Source organism: Alosa alosa, chromosome 1 (genome assembly GCF_017589495.1).
Source record: "Alosa alosa isolate M-15738 ecotype Scorff River chromosome 1, AALO_Geno_1.1, whole genome shotgun sequence".
NCBI lineage: Eukaryota > Metazoa > Chordata > Actinopteri > Clupeiformes > Clupeidae > Alosa > Alosa alosa.
The window spans coordinates 25,302,778-25,326,022 of NC_063189.1; the positions used below are offsets into that span (position 1 = coordinate 25,302,778).

The 23,245-nt window shown below is 43.1% G+C and overlaps 2 protein-coding genes across 2 annotated transcripts in view; one reads left to right on the top strand and one right to left on the bottom strand.

Moving 5' to 3' along the window:
* lrrc24 (leucine rich repeat containing 24) overlaps window positions 1-9,666 on the bottom strand; it is an 11,890-nt gene extending 2,224 nt beyond the window's left edge. The window contains exons 1-4 of the mRNA XM_048247813.1: window positions 9,519-9,666; window positions 4,925-5,139; window positions 1,938-2,216; window positions 1,178-1,346 (exon numbers count right to left, since the gene is read on the bottom strand). Coding sequence (XP_048103770.1) covers window positions 1,178-1,346; window positions 1,938-2,216; window positions 4,925-5,139; window positions 9,519-9,666 — 811 coding nt within the window. The remainder of the gene's footprint in view (window positions 1-1,177; window positions 1,347-1,937; window positions 2,217-4,924; window positions 5,140-9,518) is intronic.
* Window positions 9,667-19,225: 9,559 nt separating this feature from the next.
* Window positions 19,226-23,224, top strand: LOC125302189 (protein THEM6-like). Its single transcript, XM_048255269.1, has 3 exons — window positions 19,226-19,321; window positions 22,028-22,532; window positions 22,768-23,224. Coding segments are annotated over exons 1-3 (615 nt in total). The 5' UTR covers window positions 19,226-19,319; the 3' UTR covers window positions 22,876-23,224.
* Window positions 23,225-23,245: the final 21 nt, after the last annotated feature.

Below are 23,245 nucleotides of genomic sequence, written 5' to 3' on the forward strand. Positions count from 1 at the left end.
ACTTTGTCTCTGTCTGTAGCTAGCCTGACGTTGTCATACTCAAAATTCTAGTCAGGATATGAGTCTGATACTGGTCCATTTGGACATAATTATGGGGCGTATTTCAACCGATACGGGTGGGGGGGTGCCTCTGCACTCAATTGGATAGACCTAACAACAACAAAAGAGCTTACGTGAGCTGTAGGGAAACCACCTGAACCATCCTTCTTCTCCACAAATGCCTTAACAATGTTTTCTGGTCTGTTTAAAAAGTTATTGCACTGTCAATATCTTGTACAACACCCGATAGCGAAATCTAAGACAGCGAAATACGTACAAGGGTAGGCTATTCGGAAAAATGGATATTTCCCCTCCTTCATTTTAAAAAATAATTCCGTTCACACTGATGCTACAAACATGCTATAAACAACTGAGGAAGGGTGTGTTGCAAACCCCTCGAGCAAACAGGTGGCTAATCAGAGATTTCAAACAAACGAGGGGACAACATGTCACAATGCAAACACGCTGTTTTCCCTTGATGAAAGTGAGTTTTCCCACATATCCACTTTGGCCAACGTTTTGGCCAAATGTTGTGTGCGGGGATAAGTTCGGCTAACCTGGCTAACAGGCTAACCTTTAGCTCCTCTGTGGCCAACTTTACACACACACACACACACACACACACACACACACACACACACACACACACACACACACACACACACACAAAACTGTCTAATTTTCATATTAGGACCCACTTTATCAATTCACTTAACTCTGATTCCTTAAGATTCAGTTAAGTTTCATTCCAATTTTTAGTCAAATCAATTTGATTCAGCCTGATTCAATTAGCTTTAATGGCAGGGCAGAGAAGAGCATTTGCATTCCTCATAAAACAACCTTTAGTTACCCTAATCATTCTGATTTGATTACTGTCCTTCCTTAGTTTGCTATACCGTACCTACCCCCATGTTTCTTGATCTGCCAATTACCTTGTTCTCTCACTCTATCTCTCTCTCTCTCTCTCTCTTTCTCGTAACTTGTAGCCTCTGTAGTCTGACTGACTCCCTAAATGCTACATGAAACTAGTCCTAGAGTGCATCACTTGTCCATATACACCTATCTTCTTTTTTCTATGCCTCTTATCTCATTTCATCTTTCCATCTCTCCCCCCTTGCTCTCACACTGTCTGACTCACCTGTGACCCGCAGCACCTGCAGGCTGACCAGTGGTCTGAGGGTTGCCGGTCCGAGCGTGCGCAGGTTGTTTCTGCTCAGGTCCAGCAGGGCCAGAGAGGACAGGCCCACCAGCGCCTGCTCCCCCAGCATCTCCACGCTGTTCTCCTGCAGGTGCAGCTCCTGCAGACGCTGCACACAGACGGAGGGGTAACCATGGAAACAACATCAGCACCACCATCAGTACTATGATGGGGCTGCATTTACATCTAATTATGCAAAGTGGATCATCACTGAGGTACATGCAAATCCGGAATTACACATAGTGAACAGAATACAGATGTCTATAGCCCACCTGGGTCCAATCACAAATAAAGGAGGAATGTGTTCTTTTATTCCATCCAGACAACTTAAGCTATTTCTCACAAATGCTATAATTGCTATTTGACTCTGACACCCTAGAATACATGAATAAAGAACTCACAGTTTATCTATTCCATACAATCCGTCACTGACTTATGGAGAGGATAATTTATTAGTCCACCAGTCATTACATACATGCATTTTTCACACTTTCCCATGTACAATTACAGTGATATTACATACAAAGCTCAACTGTAGGGCCCTGATTCTCAACACATACAGTAAATGCTGTGTTGCATAGAAGCTTTCCTCCACATTAACAACACCACCCCTACAGCGTGATGGAGTTCAGATCTCACCACTTTATGTGATGGAGTTCAGATCTCATCACTTTATCCCTTTAATTTAATCATAAGCTACCTGTAGGCCACGGAAAGTGTAGTCCTGCAGACGTGTGATCTGGTTGCCGGCCAGGTAGAGGATGCGCAGGTGGTCCAGGCCACGGAACACGTCAGCGTTGATCAAGTGGATGCGGTTGCCATTGAGGGCCAGCTCCAGCAGTTGGCCTTGGTTTTGGAAGGCGCCGGGCTCCAGCGCAGAGATGCTGTTGTTCTGCAGGTAAAGGTAGTGTAGCTCCACCAGGCCAGCTAGGTCCTGCAGCCGGATCTGCCCCACCGTGTTGTCCTGCAGAAAGATGGTCTGAGGAGAGAGAAAAACAGATATAATAGATAGACAGATGCACAGAGAGTGAGACACAGAGAGAAAGAGATGCTGAAAGTGTTGGAAAGCATGCCACATAGGAAGCCAGTGTTTACAGTTTTTTTCAATCGCTAACAAGCGCTTACCCATACTTCAGATACTTTTTCTAAACTCTTAACACAGACTCACACCTACAAAACACAATTGGCCAAATGGATAATTTTCTTCTCAAAGACACATTTTGTTAAATATATACTAACTCATTTCAAAACAGAACATACATTTCTCTGCACACACTAACTTTACCAAAACACTAGAAATCTGACTCAAAATGAAATTATTCTGTCAAAGAATAACACTTGTTTTCACTTCACAAGGTACAGTCAATCAAAGTACACCAGGTTTCAAAATACTGGCTATTGTTGACATTACAGAAAAGTGCATAGACTTTTATGTGTCAGTTTTACAGGTATTTGCATGCAAATCATGCTCTATCCACAGTTTTTACACTAAATTTCTTGGTTGGAAACTGTATGTCTACATGTAATGTTCACATTCAAAAGTATTCCAGTAAAAAGCAAATCAGTTTTTTTTCCCTTTACTGTTTACTACAGGAGGTACAGTAAAAAAAGCACAAAATTACTGTATCTAATCTCTGCGATCTTCAGAGTTAGGCCACATGTTTTCATCAACATCACATCTGATATTATCCAAGGCGATGCACCTGAGATAAAACCATTTGGTAGCTGAAGCAGAGGTTTTGATAGTGTATCTAAGGTTTGGAATTTTGTGTTTGCTATTGTGGGTTGTTGTGTGTTACTTTAACATTCGTAAATACTACAAAAACAATCCATAGTTTTGTTGGGAGGTATAGCTTGTCTGTTACTGTAAGAAAATGTAAGCATTGTGAAAATGTGTTCACTGACTGCATATTGTTTGAAAACGACATGAAATGTGTGATTGGTATGGCCACAAAAGACCGATGCTGTGCTAATTGTGTTTAGAGTTTTGAAAATGTGACAACTGGTTAGACAAACGTTTTTTAGCGACTGGAAATATTACATTCAAGGTGCATTTTCACACCCACACAAACTGCACCTGTATCGAGGTCTACTCTATCACACATTCTCTCTCTCTCTCTCTCTGACTCTCTGTACAGCTGAAAAGGACTGCTAATCTAAAACTTCTTTTGGAGACCTTGAGAACTAGTGAATTACCAACTTGATCTTACAGGTCTACCAGCACATAAATGATAGAGAGAGCTGTGGAGAAAATGGAGACAAGGGTTCCAATGTGTAGGCTTACACAGACTGAAAAACAGATAAAAAATAAAAACCTTGGCCTAGTCACTTTGGGAAGCACTATTGAATAAAATATAACTTCATGTCATTTTTATGAGGATAGAAAAACTATTGCAATTGCAAACTGATGTCAGAAAGTCTCATAAGTTGTTAACATGAAACAGAAAAAATCGTCCCCCAAAATTTGATTCCTGCCACTGCACTGTCAGACAAGGTAAATCCACTTCTCTGTTTTCTGCGGATCATCTAGACAACAGTCCACCGAGACCAAATACGCATAACGCAGTGAATCAAATGTTGAGCCCACGCATTACCAAAAAAAGAAATATTGAGGCCCAGCATCATCAGTCCACAAAAAGAAGGAATCGATAAATAAACCTCACCACCAGATATCAGGCACGAACTGCTCTCGCTGCTTCAGGGCCGACAGAGACAAGACTAAGCAGCATAAACAGATCAATCGAGCCAGCGCTGGAGCATGAGCAATGCAATGTGGTCCTTGTTTGGGGCTGGAACTGATGAGGCGTTTTTATCAGTTTGTGGGTAAATCAGTAGCCCAACCCGCCCGGTATCAATTAGCCTACACCGTGTAGAAACAACTTAATTGCCGGTGGGTTCTCTGCAGCTCTTAGGAGAGTAATCAAGAGTTGGCCGAGCGGACGTTGAGCATGTGAAATGTGCGTGATGGAGGTCGCGCAGGTTAACGGCACAATGTATGCAGCTCGCTCATTCTCTCATGAATATTCAAAGAATGCAGCAAGACACTAGTGACCCACGTCAGTATGTACGCTACCCTATAGTGAGCTCGACACAACACCACTACACTGTTCCTGCAAATTATCAATATCCTTTGCCAGGGCTGGCAAACTTTCCCAGTTCTTTCTCTTGTTGTATAGGGAGAGCCGCGCAGGCTGTCGCATTGCAATCGCTCCCTCCAGCTGTTTGATTGTCATTAGTGTAATACGGGCGGGATTCATTTGCAGGCAGTGTATGAAATGTGGCACTGAATTAATCTCATGACACACATTTGACGGAGAAGAGCTATTGGCAAGTCAATGCAGCTGGCTCTTTTTATATTTTATGAGATGATTAGCTGCGTGAATGGAGCCCTTTACATGACAATTACATGAATCCTTTTACTTCAAAGCCTGCGTTTATGGTAAACAGAAGCCACAAGACTACTAGACAAACACTGACCGCTAAATCTAGCCTATGCGTCACTGTTATCTATCAGTTAGTGGACAGACAAATGTTCCATCAAAATAAAGCAGGACAGGGCCTAGAAATCTTTTTCTACAGTAGCTCATTCAGAAAACAAATCATATGCCCCATTCGTCTGATTGGATAGCATGATGACAGGCCGGCAGTTGACTGGCTATGAAGGGTATGACTGGCAATACCACTGACCTGCGTGGAGGGGGGGATGCCCTGCGGTATGTCCTTCAGGCCGACGGAGCCACACTCCACCGTCAGGCTGTAGCAGCGGCAGCCACCGGGGCAGCCCAGGGAGAGCACCGGCAGCAGCGGGGGAGGAAGAGGAGCAGGCGGAGGAGGAAGAGCGATGGGAGCGCTGGGAGGGGTGCCATGCCAGTGGGGGCAGTGGAGAGCCTCCGAGTGGCCATCTCAGATGAGCAGACCCTGGGGACATACACAACAGACACAAACAAACACATGTACTTTAGAAAATGGGAGACAGGTAAACGAGTAGAGAAAGAGAGAGAGATATTCGAATGACATAGGCAGGAGAAGAGTGTAAGACAGGGAGAGACAATGAGAGAGAGAGAGAAAGGTAAAGCATAGAGAGAGAGAAGAACAGAGAAAGAGCATGCATGCATGCAATACGCTTAAGTGAGTTGGAAAATTAAATATCATAGTTGAAAGCAAGAGAGAGCGGGTAGGCAGCCTTTACTGATGAGTAATGGCATAAGTCAAAAAAGAACAGGACACATGCGCGCACACACACACACATACACACACACACACAGAAAGTCCTATTACACCATCCAGAACTGTGTTTCAAGTGGGAGCCTCCATTCTTTCTGCTGGGCTTCTAATAATTAAAGACATATCTGGAGACAAGTGCCTCACGGCTGTTCCTTCTCTCAGTCTCTCCAGTCGTGCAGCACAGAAAAGGACTCGGCCACGATATGCTGGCTTAACGAACCCTTGCCTTGTTCTGAAGCCCTGTTCTTCTCCACGTGGCTTCAATGAGCCTCCAGAGGACACACCATCTGATGTTGTTGTGATAGTAAGATCAAAACAGCTGTTTTTTATGTTTTCCCAACAGTTGACGCCCCAATCACACACCCACAATCACACACACACACACACACACACACACACACACACACCCCCATGGTAAACAGGGTGACAGGCAGATTTGGATTTTTAATGGGGCTGATAATATATTCGTAAGGATTTGTGTAAGCTTTTCCATTAAAACTTCCAAAAACGAACCCTGCATGTGAAAGTGAGGGATAGAGAGACTGAGTTAAGAGACACAGTGTGTGTGGGTGCTAAGTGCAGGGTGAAAGCAAAAGAGAAGGAGAGAAAAACATGCTGCCTATTATCCTGCAAATTTGACGCTTTTGAGGAAAATTCACATTCAGTTCACGACTTCTGACAATTCTCTTTACTGGCGGTAGTTTTTCTTATTCTAGACACACAGAGGTAAACAACACTGGAGAGACGGCCATGCACAACATCATTTTGTATTGAGTAAATACATAAAATGACTGCAATTAATCTGACATGTGAACTCCAAACACAAGCAGCAAGACAGGTGTGGACAAATACTTTGAAGACAAAATCAATTAAATCACATCAGAGGCACCAGAGTTCTCATCTCTTCAATGCGTTACTGAGTAATGAGACGCGAACATGATTTGAATATTTCATGCTCAATGCTTAATTTAGTGTGTATTTGTGAGGATAGAGCAAGTAGATTAGCGAAACGTGACCTACATAAGCCATTCTATCAGCTTAAGGCATGGAAAATAACAGAAGGGAAGATGAGAATCATCTGCGAAGCGCCAACACATTTCTCTCAGAGATATACTGCCTCCACTGGCCCTCGCAAGGGGAGAAAAAAGTATTTAAAAAAGGGGGAAAAATGTTTTTGTGTGGCAGAGACCTCAAAGAGGTACCACAGAAAGGTTGGATGAATTTTGAATGAGGTTTGGTTTTCACCTTGCCTTTCCCCCCATGCTACGTGAAAAGCCTGGGAAATGTCAGGAGTTGGAGAACATGGTGTGTGTGTGTTATGGTGGGGTTGTGTTGAGGGTGATGGGTTATTCATTTAAAGGCAGTATCTGCTCAGCTGTTGGTCTCGTTGAAAGTGGTATGTTTTTTTCTCTCTTCCTCCTCTGGCATTTGAATCTCTGTTGCGTACATCGTTTGACAAAATGCTACAGACAGTTGAAGCAGTTGGAGAGTGTAAACATCCTCCCTGACAGAGAAACTGGAGGAATGAATCACTGTGCAGCGGGGTGACAAGAGGAATATTGTGTGTATGTCTAAGTGTGCATGTGCGACTGTGTGTGTGTCATGTAGGAATGTGTGTTTCAGTGCATGCATGAGGGTGAGTGTCTGTGTAAGTAAAGTGTGTGTGTGTGTGGTACGAGTGTGTCTGTGTGTATCTGTGTGTAATTCAGAGAGAAAGAGGAAGAGAGTTTGCTTGAGTACCACCATAGAAGAAACTCTTCAACCCTATGTGGCATAAGACTAAATCATCCAGCCTCAAAATCAATTGCACCGTGGCAAGCATGCCACACACACAAAGAAAGAAATAAACAGGCAAACAAACAAAGGCAAACGGCACAACCTCCATAAAAATCTACCCTTAAAGAGAAATTCATTGATCAGCCTGGACAGCTGTACTGATGATGCGGGTCAGCGATAGAAACCCAATCCCTGTCGTGTAATTGAAATAAAGAGCCATGAAATGAGCTTGCATGGAGGCACTGGTTAAAGACTTTCCCACCTCTCTCTCTCTCCCTCTCTCTCTCTGTCTTTCTCTTTCACTCTCAATCTCTCTTTCTTTCTCCCACTCCCCATCTCTCCCGCTCTGATGTTTTCCCTACCATGGAAAGGCTTCCTGAAAGAATGCTAACTGTCCCCTGAAGGCTACAGACTAATTAGAATTTAGTATGCAGCGGCGTCCTTTTCACTGAGAGCCAAGAGTCCCCATAGGCCGAGGGAGGCGCCCGTCTCCAGAAGACACTCACTTACTTCCTGTCTGGTTCCATTTTGTCGGGTGTTGTGAAGCTGTTCGCTAAGGCGTAAATTTGACATTAGTGGTGTGAGGCTGACTGACACAAACACACACACTCTCTCTCTCCCTCTCCCTATCTGTCTCTCTTTTTCTCTCTCTCGCTCTCTTTCTGTAAAACCCTTTAATCTCAGTAAACTGGCTGATCTGAGTCATCATGGACAGGTTAGAGTAATGCACAAGCTTAACAGTTTATCACCTAATCTTAAAATATGGCATTTGGGAGATGAAACAGCTCCATAAAAAAACATCACATCATATCTGGCTCTTATGCATTTTCATTTTATTTCATATATTCTTCTCTGTTCCTCAACTAAATAGCTCCTGACTACAGTGACACTACCTGCCAGAACTAGTTTATTGACAGAGAAAAAAAAATCATGCACTGGGCCATGGCTCACATGGAAAATCCTTTTAGTATATTACTTATTCTGAAATCCCATCAAACGACATCCAAGGAAGATCCGCGGCAGAATGAAATTGCCTGCTGAAAGACGTATAGCCAGTAATATTTTTGCTAAGCTGTCTGCCAAGGCTTTTGCCAAAAGCACCTGGAGACGTCAGAGTTGCCAGTTTTTACCCTTTTATGATGCCCTGATTGCTCTTGTGTCTCTTAACGCTGCACATGATTCATATGACTCAGACTATGACAGTCACATTTTGTAGCTGTCTTTGCGATTTGGGTAAATAAGGGTTTGTGCAAAAGGAAGAGGAAGGTGATGACATACAGAGAGAGGAAATAAAAAGAAAGCACACTTGCAGGGGTGGGGGGGGGGGGGGGGGTGGTTGGGGGTGTGATAGAGAGTGAATGATGCTCAATATGTGCCCTGTGGTCAAGTTAGGCCATGCCTCACATGTTGTCATGGAAACGCTAGAAGAAAGTAGTCGGGCCTGCAGCCACGGTAGACAGCTCAGTATGGAGAAAAAGAGCAAAGAGAGAGTGAATGAGTGTACATATTGAGAGAGAGGGAAATGCAGAGAGAGAGAGAGAAAGAGAGAGAGAGAGAGAGATGGAAATATATCCTAAAGCTATTACTGAAGCAGTGTGAGACACCCAAGGGTAATAATCTCTCCTTCTTGCCGCTCTCATTGTACTTTTTGTCCATTCTGTAACTCACTCTTTCTCTTGCTTCCTCTTCCCACCAAGCTATATCTAAAGACAACCACTGTGATGGGAACTGTTTGGGCGTAAATTAAGTTCAGTGGCTCTTGCATTTTAATGAGACAATCCTCTACACCTCAGCAGGCAGTGTGTGTGTGTGTGTGTGTGTGTGTGTGTGTGTGTGTGTGTGTGTGTGTGTGTGTGTGTGTGTGTGTGTGTGCATGCGCAGGTCGGGTATAGGTGTGTAAATGCATGCATGTCTATTATGCATATGCATGTCAATATTTTAATGTTTGCATAACTGTAGTGTCATGTAGGAGTCTCTCTCTCTCTCTCTCTCTCTCTCTCTCTGTGTGTGTGTGTTTGTGATAAATCTGATTGAATCATGGTCCATTGGTGTGTTTTTGCATGAATAATATGGGATATATGCATTCCCATCCTGCAAATCTCTCTATCTCTCTCTCTCTCTCTCTCTATGCTTCCCTCTCATCATCTGCTAATTAGAGGACACAGAGGAGAGAAACCGGAGTCGCCTGTGCTTACAAACACCAATTAGCAGAGGCCTTCTCCCCTGCATTTCTCTGGACCCTGGAGAAGAGAGAGCCACGCACGCCCAGTCCTCCACCGACATGTCACCGCCACCGCCACATCCACCGCTGACCACAGCTGGCCACGGATCAATACTGTGACCTGTAGCAGGTCCACTTCGCCGCATCTGTGCCCAAGAGCGATGCGGATCCGACGGCCACAGCACACACCTGCAGGTGCTGTGTCCATCGGACATGGATGGAATTAGCTTCGGTGGACGCCATGCGGTCTGTTTCCAATCGATCGCCTTGTTTTTCCATCACTGCCTTGTCGACGGTGGCTCGCGCCCATTGATTGAGGCTGCATGAGGACACACAGAGTGGTTTAAGTGTGTGAGCGCGGCTCAAGCAGACGGAGTGTGTGAGTGGCTCATGCAGAGAGCAGACTAGCTGACTGGACTGATGTGACATTGGATGTGAACTCAATTAGTTGCAGCACGAGCTGCCTCAAAGCAGCCACATGTATGATAAGAGCCATTAATCATATAATTCATCATTGAGCGACTTGTAGATGTGCTCACTACACTAACTCTCTCTCTCTCACACAAACAGACACATATACACACACACATACACACACACATACACACACACACACACACACACACACACACACAGTGACAGTTTCACATTCACTTGGAGCACAAAAGAGATGCTATTGTCCACTGTTTCTATGACATTCTATACAAGTTCTCCCATTCTCTGTGAATATAACCTCCCTATCTCTCTCTCTTTCTCTCTCTCTCTCACACACACACACACACACACTGCTTTTATTACACATGCGTATTACACATTCTGTTATTCAAAGCCACACACACACTATTTCAAAAACACAAAACATATTCTGTTAGTCAAGGCCACACACTCTCTCTCATACACTCACTCACTCACTCATTCATTCACTCACTCACTCACTCACACATACGCACACACAGATAGAGAGAGAGAGAGAGAGAGAAAACCTCTCCTCATATCCATTCTGATTTCATACAGACAAGCACAAGGCCTGTTATGCCAGCTCTTTGTATGCCTCTCCATGGCCAAGCCTCGTTCTCTCCCGCCTACTCTTGATTTACGCTCCATTCTCTCATGCCTTAGTGTGGCACACTGAGAGTACATTGGCCCTCCACCCTCTACCTTACACACGCCCACAGACACATATGTTCTATCTCCCCCCCCATCTCTCACTCTGTCTGCCACCCACCACCCATGGCTTTAACACACACAGTTTATTTTCTGTAAATTACAAGCACAACCATTTTACACACACACACACACACACACACAGAGAGAGAGAGAGAGAGAGAGAGAGAGAGAGAGAGAGAGAGATATGGGCACTGGACTGTGACATCATCAGCACCCAGAGCCAATGGGACATGGATTCACAGCGGGGCCGGAGTTGGCCTGGCTGCCTCACATTGATCCATGCAGTCTGCTATGCGCGGCACGTTTTCCCCGGCTGTGACGGCCTGGAAAGGCCGCTTCCTGAGGGCACTGGACTCAGCTCAGCGCTGGTCTGGCACGGCTTACTAGCGATCAATGTGTGTGTGTGTGTGTGTGTGTGGTAAAATGAATGGTCATTCATGCAGCAGGGGCCTGGCCTCCTTGTGCTACTGAGAGAAAAGAAGAGGGCCTCTGAATTTGGGTCTGGTAATACCAGGCCAGTGAGGTTTAGGATAGAAGACTATTAGCATTAATTTGTCTCCTGGAGATTTTATAGAGTTTTCATACTAATGCAGTATGCATTTGTTTTCATGGTTGATATTCTCATTCAGCACTGCAAATAATGTAAATGCAAATGTGATCACTGCATACAGCATTTTGACTATATTTGTCTAAAATCTGAGGAATGATCTTATTTACATTCAATGTAGGCCCACACTAGTAATGCACAGACACATTGCATTAAAGTGACATGGCAGAATAGTCATATTTACATTCAATGTAGGCCTACACTAGTAATGCACAGACACATTCCAAAAACACAAGCTAGACTTAAATATCTGTGCTACAAATCGGTTGTGTTAGTCTTTTCCCCTGTCCCATGTTTATTGTAACATATATTTTAACTTGTGTTTGTTGTTCTTATCTTCCCTTCTGTTATTGTTATTCGTGACTTAGGGTTGAGCTAGGGCGTGTGACTGAAAATTCACAGAAAATGCCCCGAATGCCAAAAGGCGTGGGCTTGCGCGAGCAACCAGTGAGGGTCTTCATCTGTTGGTTAACTGGAAAGATGCTGCTGAGGCTAAATGCTTGTCACTCAGTCCTTACACGGGAGAGCAGGCAGCTATGTACAAAGCAAACTGTCAACATGATCCTCAACCCCCCCGCCCTTCCCTCCCTCCCTCCCACCACACACACACACATACGCGCGAGCACCCATACACAAAGACATAAAGACGGATAGAGAAAAGGAGAGAGAAAGAGATAGAGAGAGAGAGAGAGAGATGAAACACTAATGTCCAAGCTGACCTGATTTTCAAGAAAAAAAAAAAACAGTTACAAACCAGAGTGCCATAATCAGCTACACTTTCATTTTATGTGTATCGCAACTGCTGCCCGCACCGCACCGCTAAAAGAGACGACATGCTGTGGTAGCCTACAGCCAAATGTCATTGGTCTGAAGATTGATACGCCATAACACAATCACAATTTTGTGAAGTTGAGATCCGAGCAATATAAAAAGCCTCATTTGGCCGTGCGAATTTACGCTGCTACTAGCACTAGAACAAAACGTACATACTTAAGGATGCACCGTGAGCCTGTGAAGCATGTGCTGAAGTGCATTAAGACGAAAAGGAGAAAGGACAACGACAAACTGCATCATTGTATTCAAACGTGTAAAACCAGTCAAGTATATTGGAACGCGTAGCTACTATGCTATCCCAGTCAAACGAGGACCTAGCCTAGTAAAAAAAACAAAAGAAAACGTAACCTACCTGACACAACGCAAATGGACAGTGCAGTCTCTGCAGATTCGATGTTGCACACTTGATCTTGAGTCACCCGAGGATTCAATAAATCTCCGTGAGTATAATTGTTCGTAGGCACAACAGGAGCGCTAAAAGTGCGATCTGTAATTCTGGTCCGCTCCAGAAGCACCGCGACATTTCACTTCTGTCCTAGCCCTAAAGGCCACCGTTCCACGCCTCCATCCTCTTTGGCGGCATAGAATCTCATCCGTGCTTGGTGGCCACATCCGATCCGATTGTGTGCGCCTCACTACCTTTAAACCTTTGGATTCATTATCATCGCTCTGTCCCTTGTGCCCTGGCAAGGCAACGCACTTCTTACCTATTCATACGAAACCAAATTCAATATCTCTCTCCCTCTCTCGCTCTTTCTTTATCGCTCACCCCTTCTTTCAGCCAAAGCCATTGTTCACTCTGATTGGTAACGTAAGCCTCGCATCAACACGCCAGCCCCAATCACTGGAGATTCTTACATGCTGGCGAACTTCCAACACGTAAGCTATTGTTTCCGTTCAATGTTCTGTCCTATACTAAGACCGTATGCAAACCCATTATTGCTCTATATAACCGCGATACGTGCTCAGTTTTACGGCATGTACATGCAAATGTAACGAATATCTAAACTTTTAAAGTAATAGACAGGCTTTTGACCAGGAGTACAGATCGTTGTTTCATAAAACAACACCAGTGCCAACGATGGTGTTTGTTTGACGCGGTGCGGATAAGCAAGTATGTGAGGTGCTGCCAGCTGACATCGCACTTTCAGCACCAAGGAGAGCGATTTCTGCCAGAGTAGCCAAGACAAAAAGGTTCTGTTCCGGCAGCAAGAATTACGTTTTCAGGGAGCTAGTAGAATATAATATGAATTGTTCAAGGTCTGTTTGTGATAAATATGCTGTATTAGATAACTTGACAAATGAGTAATAATTCCCTGATCCTGAAAGTCATTGATACAGTTCTCCCACGCACACTCACTATCTCAAAGGCCGTATGACAGCGAATTTGTCAAGACTAAAACCAGTTCTTAATCCTATTATTACGATTTTCCTCTTGATCAACAAAAAATGTTGTGTTCCAATTGTTTGTGTCATAGTTTTACCTCATGTAGGGGCATACTGTAGGCTTCAATATCACAACAACCTATGCATTTGTACAGCGCACACTATATGACAAACGAGCACTAATAAAGTATAATATAATAAGCAATCAATACAATTAATCAAAAGTGCATTGATGAAATCACAAGACAAATCCAAATAAAATTAAATGAAGAAAAGACAATAGAAAACAACATGCATGTTTATTGACTTTGTACTTTACTTGTACTGTCATGGACATAATGAAAACAACCACACTTACACAATCAAAACACACCAGCAAAAACTCCACCACAGGGAAAGAGAGGATAAACAAAATGTGTCTCCATGATGATAAGATGCCAACATCATGCAGTGTAGCAGTGTCCAGAGTGATAACCTGATTGTCACTGACCATGTGTACTTTATCCCTTTGATTTCTCTCCATGGCAGGCCCATTGTTTAGATTTGGGTCACATTGACCTTTCTGAGAATAGTGGATTGAGATAAAGGCTATGGTAAGACTGGCTGACCCATTTTTGAATTAATGTGTGTGTGTGTGTGTGTGTGTGCTGCCACATCTTTGTATTTGTGAGTGACAGTGTATATGGGTGCGTACTGTACTGCATATTTAATCCAAATGAATGGTTTTGAGTATGAATGAATGTCTCTGTGTGTGTGTGTGCGTGTGTATTTTTTATTTTGTGTGTGTGTGTGCGTGTGTGCGTGCGTGCATGCGCGTGCGTGTGCGTGTGTGCGCGTGCAGCTGCACCCATCATAACTTCCAGAGATAATACAGGGTAATGAAAATGTTAGCTTTGTATGGACGTATATGCTGATATTTCCTTGAATGACAGCGTACAGTGGTTTAAAGCCTTTGTGTGTGTGTGTGTGTGTGTGTGTGAGAATACACAGCATAAGCGCGTGTTTGAGCTAGAACAGTCCTGTCATCTGTGCATGCATGCATGTGTGTGTATGTGTGTGATTGTACTCTCAAAGTGCATGCGTGCATTTGAAATGAAGGCCTTCAGAGCTCCAGGGCTGTGTTGCTGCTTGTCGACCCAGATCAGTGTAATGAACATCAGGGCCAAACTGAGACAAATGTCTGGGAAGAAAGGGGGTCGTGCGTGGGGATCAACTGTATGGACCTCTCTATTCCAAATGTGTGTGTGTGTGTGTGTGTGTGTGTGTGTGTGTGTGTGTGTGTGTGTGTGTGGGTCTAGGGCTGAAAGGAGAGTCTATTTGTCATAAAAGTGAAGTTGTTTAGGAGGAGCAAAACATGATAGGGTTAAAGATATCAAGCTAGACAACACAAAGCAAAAACATGTGCAATTCAAATCAAAATGGCATGTGTCTGACAGATGTTTATTTTTGTTATTTCAGTAATCTCACTAGATTTTAAAAGGGACCTAGTCTCTGCCAGGATTGTGGCACAAAGAGTATTAAACCCTCTGGACACACACACAAACACACACATATACATATACACATACACACATGCATGCACACACAGACACACACACACGCACACACACACACACAACACACACACACACACACACACACACACCACATGTTGATTGGCACACATCAATCCCACATCCCTGGCCTTTACAGACAGACAGATGTCACGGGTTCTAAACGGATTTAACTGATCTCTGTGGGACACTGTTATCATAAGTGTATATGTGCCATAAACCTACATAAGCACGGGTGTTTTAAATCCCTGCTGTTTGTTCCTCTCTCTCTCTCTCTCTCTCTGAGTGTGTGTGGTGTGTGTGTGTGCGCGCATGTGTGTACATGTGTGTGTGTGTGTGTGTATGTGTGTGTGTGTGTTTATGTGTGTGTGTGTGTAAGTAATACCATTTCCCTCATCCATAAATACTACATTATAGTTCCTTGGTTTGTTCAAAATGCTTATGTGGAACCAAAATTAGATTTAAAATGACATCCTTTACAGGTGTTATTGTATATTAATGCAAATAAATGTTACCTTTTGAATATCACATCTTTGATTTAATTACTGATATGAATCAAAATCCTTATTCCATTAGCCGATATCAAAACACATAGATTTTAACATGCATACATATTTAATCACTGAGGTTGATTTATAGTGTTGATACATAATTGCTGAAATAAAATAGCCCATTTACTTGGGCCCATCTGAGATAAAAGGTTCTGCTTCAACGGTGATGACACGAGTGTTGGTGTGATGTTTCAGGTGTTCTCTCGCTTCCACTTTCTCTGTCTTAAATTCACCTTGACAATGTCACAGCCCACTACTTCACACACCAAGCCGCACTCACAGACATACAGATCTGCACACACCCACTCATCTTTGTACATGTGCTCACAGACATATACTTGCAACTGTGTGTGCAATGCAGGCACATAGACACACACACACACACACACACACACACACACACACACTAAACAAACTTACAAATGAAAGGGTCCATGAATGAATGTCCTTTCCAGAGTTATTTCTGAATATGTTCATCACTCTCACAGATGCAATGGTCTCCACAATCAATACTTTCCCATTAGTATGATCCACAACCGCTCTTCCCTCTGTCTCTCATCTCAGACCCTGATTGCGGTGTGTGTGTGTGTGTGTGTGTGTGTGTGCGTGCGTGCGTGTGTGCGTGCATGTACATGCATGTGTGTGTTTATTTGCATGTGCATATATTTGTGTGTGTGTTTTTAAATTTATTTATTAGTTTATTTGTCAGGGACAATGCAGTGCACATTATTACATACATAGCTATCACAGTCAATGCCATAACAATGTCTGTAAATGTGTTACATAAAAGGTTTCTAGTCAGTTGGCTAATTTGCAACCCCAGTCCCTGGTCAGACCTTTCTAAAAACATATTGTAATCTAAAAGTATTCTAAAAAGTGTAGTATACGTGTGCATACACCTCTCTATACACATAGAGACCAACAAAACATGAAGTTAGAACAAAACAAAACATAATGTTAGTGTTCATACCCTAATCATGCACATCAGGACAACCACAACATACAAAGGAACATCACAAACAGCAAGTCACGTAACACAACCCCCAGACAACCAACCGCCCGCAGACTCTCACTTATATGGACAGCCAGTCACAACTTACACAAATACAATAACACAGATAGCAAATCACATACAATACAACCCCCAGATTCCTAGCCGCCCGCAAACTCTCACTTTGGCGAACAGCCAGTAACACACAACATACAATAACACAGATGCAAAACATCACATCACGTACTACACAACCCCCAGATACCCAACCGTGTGTGAGAGAGAGAGAGAGAGAAAGAAAGAGGGCAGAGAAAAAGGGAGGCAGAATAACATCACACAGAAACAGAGAAACAGAGGGATGGGCCACCATGTGTCTGGGAGCAAGGACTCCATCCATCCATCGTTGCTACTGCAAATCCCTATACGTTAATCTCTCTCCGCTACTCTGCAGGCCTCCTCCCTGCTGGGCTGTAATTTATGCATTGAAATCGCCAATTGATTTGTGTTTAATGTCACATTCAGTCCATTTGCGGCTTCACTGGCATATCATTCCTCCTCTGCTCTGCTTTTGTTCTTTGAAATTGGACAGCACTGTAAGTCATTGGGTTTGTCAGGGATAACAATGCACCTCCCGCTCATAGAATGTCACAGTAAGCCAAACAGGAAGACATTAATGTCCCTTTGCAAGTGATGGTCTCGAGTTGGGCTGAGAGTATAATGGCTACCTACTATAAGTGTAACTACTGGGCAAAATTCATCTAAAAGGGGGCTATCAGTTTCTGGGGATTTCAGCGATTTTAATTAGCGTCACATACTGTCCACATATCTCTGTGTGTGAACAGCTTGTGGATGGTGAACACTTGAAGTGCAGATGTGGTTTTTATTTTGGCCTAGCTTTTATGTTTTTGCCCACACCATCCCACCCAAACACTCGCTCTGCACTAACAGTGGAACCTTAGAGCTGTAATCTATATCATGGTTCTTTTAGTACTGACCAATGAGGAAACTCCAAAAATTAACATCCTTGTGTGTAAATAATTTTGCATTCCACTGAGGAAAACTAGCTGGCTTGCTATGGTGGGAACGCTGGGAGTAAATGACCAAGAGCTGCTACGATCTCTTGCAGCAGCTCTAATGAGTTTTAAACTGCAGTCACATGTAATCGGATTTGTCTAATTTGTGCCTTGTTTGTGTCCAGGATTCATTATCGGTTGTTGTTTTCAGTGGATTTGGCAAAATAAGCCAATACTAGATTAGACAGACAAATAGATAGTTAATAGGTATAGGAGTTTGCATCTAGGATATAATTTTACATGATAAAACAACAACAAAAACTCACCAACCAGTTCCTGTCCCTTATTTGTGAAATGTTGTTTACTTTTACAATGATCATGGGTTGTTTAGAGGCCTAGTGTGGTGTGTCAGATGGATTATACTATCATTATGTTTCTAAAGCCAGATTAGATCCCATTGTATTTGTCCCTCAATAAGTCTTCCAAAAGTCGCCCTCATGCGGAAAATATTTTGTTTAATCTCTCAGAATGCTCTCAGATCAGACAGGACAATGATTTGTTACTAGTATATCAGCAAACATGATTTGTTACTAGTATATCAGTGTAAGACCATCTCTTACAGAAGGGACAGGAAAGGGGACAGAAAAACATACAGTAGAAAACTCTCTTAACTGTAGGTGCTGGTTTCCCTGCAAAACCAATGTGATGAGTTGGCAATGCTCTTCTGTGGGTTTTGTTACAGTTTGGAGGCATGGATGTAGGCCTACAGAGGAAGACTGAACTGAGACACGTCAATGGTTCAGGGGCAGGGTGTGTGAGGACAGAGCTGTCGCACAAATGTCTGGAGGAGTATGTACTCATATATCATCAGCCAGCCAACGGTGTCAGTCACACACAATCCATATCACTGGAGAGCTGGGAGAGATAAAGAGCTAGAGAGAGAGAGAGAGAAAAGAGACTGCTGTGGTCAAAATATAATCAGTCTATTTTAGGCTACAGTATGTGTGTATCAGTTTGCCAAGGGTTCAACCATTGGTTCAAGCTCATATCCCATTATTTGTATGAATTCAGTATTTTTTTTTTTAATCATGAGTTTATGTCTTTTTTTCTGATGGATTCCATTCCTGAGAGTGCTTCTCTCAGAAAATGTCCAAAGAGGAGATTCAGGGAACAGACAAAGTCAGATTTGGAGAGCATTATTGGATTTTCTTATTTTGACCTGAACAATTTCTGAAAATTCTTGCTTACATCTGAGGTCCACTGTTTTCAGTAGAAAACACAGAGTTAAAGTTGTTGCTAATGCTTAGAAGTACCAAAACTGCGTTTTTGTCATTTAACTAGCAGTAATTATGTCTAGATGTGCATGTTTGCATACAGTTAATGTAAAAAATGTCAAAGTAGGCTACTTTGTCTTTTTGTGAACCTAGGGAACCTACAGGCTATGCCAACATGTCCTTACATTTCACCAGCGTTTTGTCAAAATGCTCAGTTTCGTTGTCCCTATTGACACAAGCTGCTAGTTTCATGATCATTTCGCCAAAACCGGTTGGTAGGGTATCACAATCACTTGACAGCCGTTTTTAAAAAGACCGGTTCGTTCACTTTAGTGAGGGAACCAATGGGCAGTAAGTGCGTGCATTTTACTTGACGGCACGTCACAGGAATGTGAACTCAAAATGTTCGTCGCTTGATATGTCGAATGCAGCAGCTGACACAGAGTAACTTGAGTGAGAGGGATTGAAGCAACTCCGCGAACATAATGTGAGTATCCCACGTTTTTCACGAAGAGCATAACCTGGACAACTCTTGCCACCAGTTTTTAGACATGTCGACTTTGTTAGTTACAAATAGGCTACTTTCTTCGCTCCCATTTCAGTCCAAGTTTTGGTTATAGTGTTAGCCGTTGAGTGCTGCTGCTGCTGGCTGACACCCTTAGAAATGGTACAGCCTATAAGAAAAGAGCTCGAAATGGTGTAAAATTGTTCGCTTGTACACTTATAATAATGAATGCACAGATGACACTTAACGTTTTATTGTGTAATGTGTAACGTTTTAAAGTTTCCCCCCTGTATCTATAAAATGAATTCATCATGTGGACCATGTGGGGGTTATTTCACCTGGGTTAAGCTAATTCCATACCAACCCACCAAACCTGTTATAAGCCTACATGGAGCTGTGAAAATACCATAGTAGGCTATTTCAACATCAGCCATTTTCTGAATTTGTAAATAACAGCTGTGTATCTGCAACACAAGACATGACACACTGAGGAGTATTCCACACCCTGAAACTATAGGGAAGAGATCTGAGGATGCCCCACTCTGCAGTCCATGAGCTTGAGTTCTCATCTCCGCTCCCCAGAGCTTCAGCGCAGTGCTTCTGATTAATTACTGCTTCTCAACGAACTCGTTATTTCCCTTTCAAGTGCAACTAATCCACCTGAGGAGGCAGAGAATACATTACTATGCAAATAACCAGGCAGAGGGAACTGGGTTACACCAGCACTGGGTTACATCATCATTCACTCTCCCAGGGAGAAGATCCCACTCCTATAGGTGCAGCATGCCTCCTGGTACTATGAACAGGCTTTAGAGATTGTCAATCAGGGATGCTGCTGCTGCTGCTGCTTGCATTGTAAATTATGTGATTTATGCAATGATGAGGTCAGAAATCAGCCTTTACTTCAGGTTGTAGACAGAACAAAGTTTAATTTATTTACTGGAAAGCCAGGCCTTTTTGTCCAACATGGCAGGCCTCACAAATGCTTTTCTATATGAATGGGCAAAATTCCCACAGACCCTCCAAAATCTTGTGGAAAGCCTTTCCAAATGTTCTACCTGCAAAGGGGGGACCAATTCAATATGAATTCCCATTAGGGTGGTTTACAATATAATGGTATGAGTAAGTAATACGTTTTCCAAATTTTGCCAGATCACATTTTGCCTGGTTCCTATTGACATTTTGAACATCTGTACCAAAAATTGAGCTAATAGGACGCCAGTAAAGGGTGGCACACTTTTTCACAATTGCTCAACCTAAGAATGCTTAACTTTTGCAAGAACCAGAAACATGAACAAAATAAAAGATAAGTATGGTCATTAATAATTTCTCCCTGTACTTATACTAAATGAGTAAAACTTTAGAACAGAGCACAACACAGAGCAAAAATTGCTTTTGGTCTGCGTTTCGCACAGATTGTTGACAGCGTTTAATAAGGGCAATGCCTCTCTCTGCGCTGTCGTTGATGACCTTCAAGGAATTAACTATTTGACGCAGATTCTCATCTGTGAGAATGGACCTCACATCATCAGGGTTACTTCTGCCATCCATTTGGCCTTCAGTAAGAACCTCAAAGAAGTGGATTGAGCAGCGAGTGACGAGGCCAGAGATGGTAGCTGTACTGCTCTTGTGGAAGAAAGACTTGGCATCAAGTTTTTGAGCATCTTTCAAGATTTATCAGCATTGTCTCTTTTTCTTCAACATCAACACAACAACGACAACAACAGGTTACATTTATTTAGCGCTTTTCTCAACACTCAAAGCGCTACACAGGGAAGGGGGGACCTCACTAACCACCACCACTGGTGGTGAGCTGAGCATCAAAAAATGCCAGGGCGACGAGTTCTTCTGACAGATACCACAAATGTCATCCAATGCTCTTCAATGCAGAATCTGCAATGGTTTTATCCGGATACCAATACATCATGTATTGTGTGTGTGTCAATATTGTGAAAAAGTGTGCCACCCCTAAATATGCAGCAATTGACTCCATTTTTGGTACAAATGCTTACAATGCCAATTGGAACAAGACAAAAACGCGATCTGGCAAAATTTGGTGAAAATTAATTTTGTGAACCACCCTAATGCCCATGTCTTTAGAATGGGATGTCATTGAAATTCCTGTAAGACCAACAGCAATATTTTTGTCCATATAGTGTAGATTTTTTACAGATGTTTCATTGAATCCCTTGTCACTTTTAATACATCAGCCTGGTTTGGTGCACTATCCAATATTCATCGCAACCCATTAAACAAAAACAATGAGCAGTAAAATATTGGAAATTGGACTCGAGCAGGAATCACTTATTAGTATTTTCAACAGAAGGACTACATTAAAGGATTAAAAGGAACTCAAATAGCCTTGGACTACACTTACTCACTACAATGCCAAAACTGTCTCATTCCTTCAGAGGTACAGATCTCTCACCTCCAGGACTAAGAAAACCATGTGAAGCTTTGTGCCAGCATCCATCAGACTTATGAATATTTGAATATCTTTTTTTGTTGTATATTTTATTTGTATGTTTATTTATGTATGCACTGACACTTTTCACACATGAAGTTCCGAATGGAAAAATAAAGTTATTTGAATTTGAAAGATTGACATGTAAGCAAAATTAGAAGAAGCCTCTCTATTCTCAAATCTATCCCCCCCCCCTCTCAATAACTGATTGTTTGCTTTTGTAGGGAGGACCCATTGCTGTGGGCTCTGGTGGTACTGCTGGTTCTCTTCTCCAGCCTGGATGTGTGGTATTACCTGAGAGCAGCTGTGGTGCTAATCCGCGCCTGGTTCCAGCCTCCAGTGTGGGATGTGCTGGGCGAGCAGACCATGAGTGGACGAGTGCTGCCTCACGACATGGACCTGTGCCACATGAACAACGCACGCTACCTGCGGGAGTGTGACTTTGCCCGGCTCTCGCTGTACATGCGCAACGGTGTCTTCAAGGCCCTCCGATCCCTCGGGGGCAGCCTGGTCGTCGGGGCGACCACCATACGCCTCCGACGGGCCCTGTGCGTGGGAGAGGCCTTTCGTCTCCGCAGCCGCATTGTCACCTGGGACGAGAAGGCCTTCTTTCTGGAGCAGCGCTTCGTCTCGGGGAAGGATGCCCGCGTGTCCGCTGTCATGTACTGCAAGCAGAACATCGTCGGCTGCAGCCCAGACAAGATCCTCCAGTTCCTCTGCAAGAGAAAGGTGAGGAGGTGGAGGGGTCCAGTGAAAGAACTGAATGTATTTCCTGAATGCTCCTGTAAACTGAGAGCTATCACAGAATATAATAGAAAAGAGTAAAAATTCAGTAGGCAAGACAGCACATTTATGCAGATTACTTGCTGTCTGCTCTTTTTACCTAACTCCGTGCATTTTGAGATACAAGCACAACAACAGCATGATTCTTTCTGATTCTGATGGCGTATGTGTGTTTTTTCAGGTGGAATGTCCAGAAGTCCCAGAGGATCTCCAGCACTGGATCAACTTTATCTCTGCCAACAGCCAGGCTTTGAGGGCCGAGAGCGGACTGGATGAGAAGAGCAAATGAGGACCCAGCACCAAGCCCATCCCAATGGACAATGAAAGACAAGAATGTTAAATAGCAAGCATTATATGTGCATGTTTACAGGCAGACATCCAAAGACTCAGTCTCAGAGTGCTACATTATTTTAGTTAATAAGCTGAAGATTTTTTTTGAAAGAGACTCAAATATTTTCCTATTGATGTGGCATGTTATTTTTTCCTATGTTGTGAGGTATGCTAAGAGAGGAAATCGGCCTACTGCTTAATAACTTGTATGCAAAAGGCTTTGTGGTAAGCCTTGACTGCGAAAAATATAGGCTGCAGGTGTGATGAGAGATATTCTATTGTCTGAATAAATGCGAAATGGCCGTGAATTTGTCTCTGGTTTTATCATT

Excerpts from the sequence above, each read along its gene's own strand:
- LOC125302189 (XM_048255269.1), top strand. Across the intron at positions 22,533-22,767 it reads AGTTCCTCTGCAAGAGAAAG|GTGGAATGTCCAGAAGTCCC; the intron begins GTGAGGAGGTGG and ends GTGTTTTTTCAG.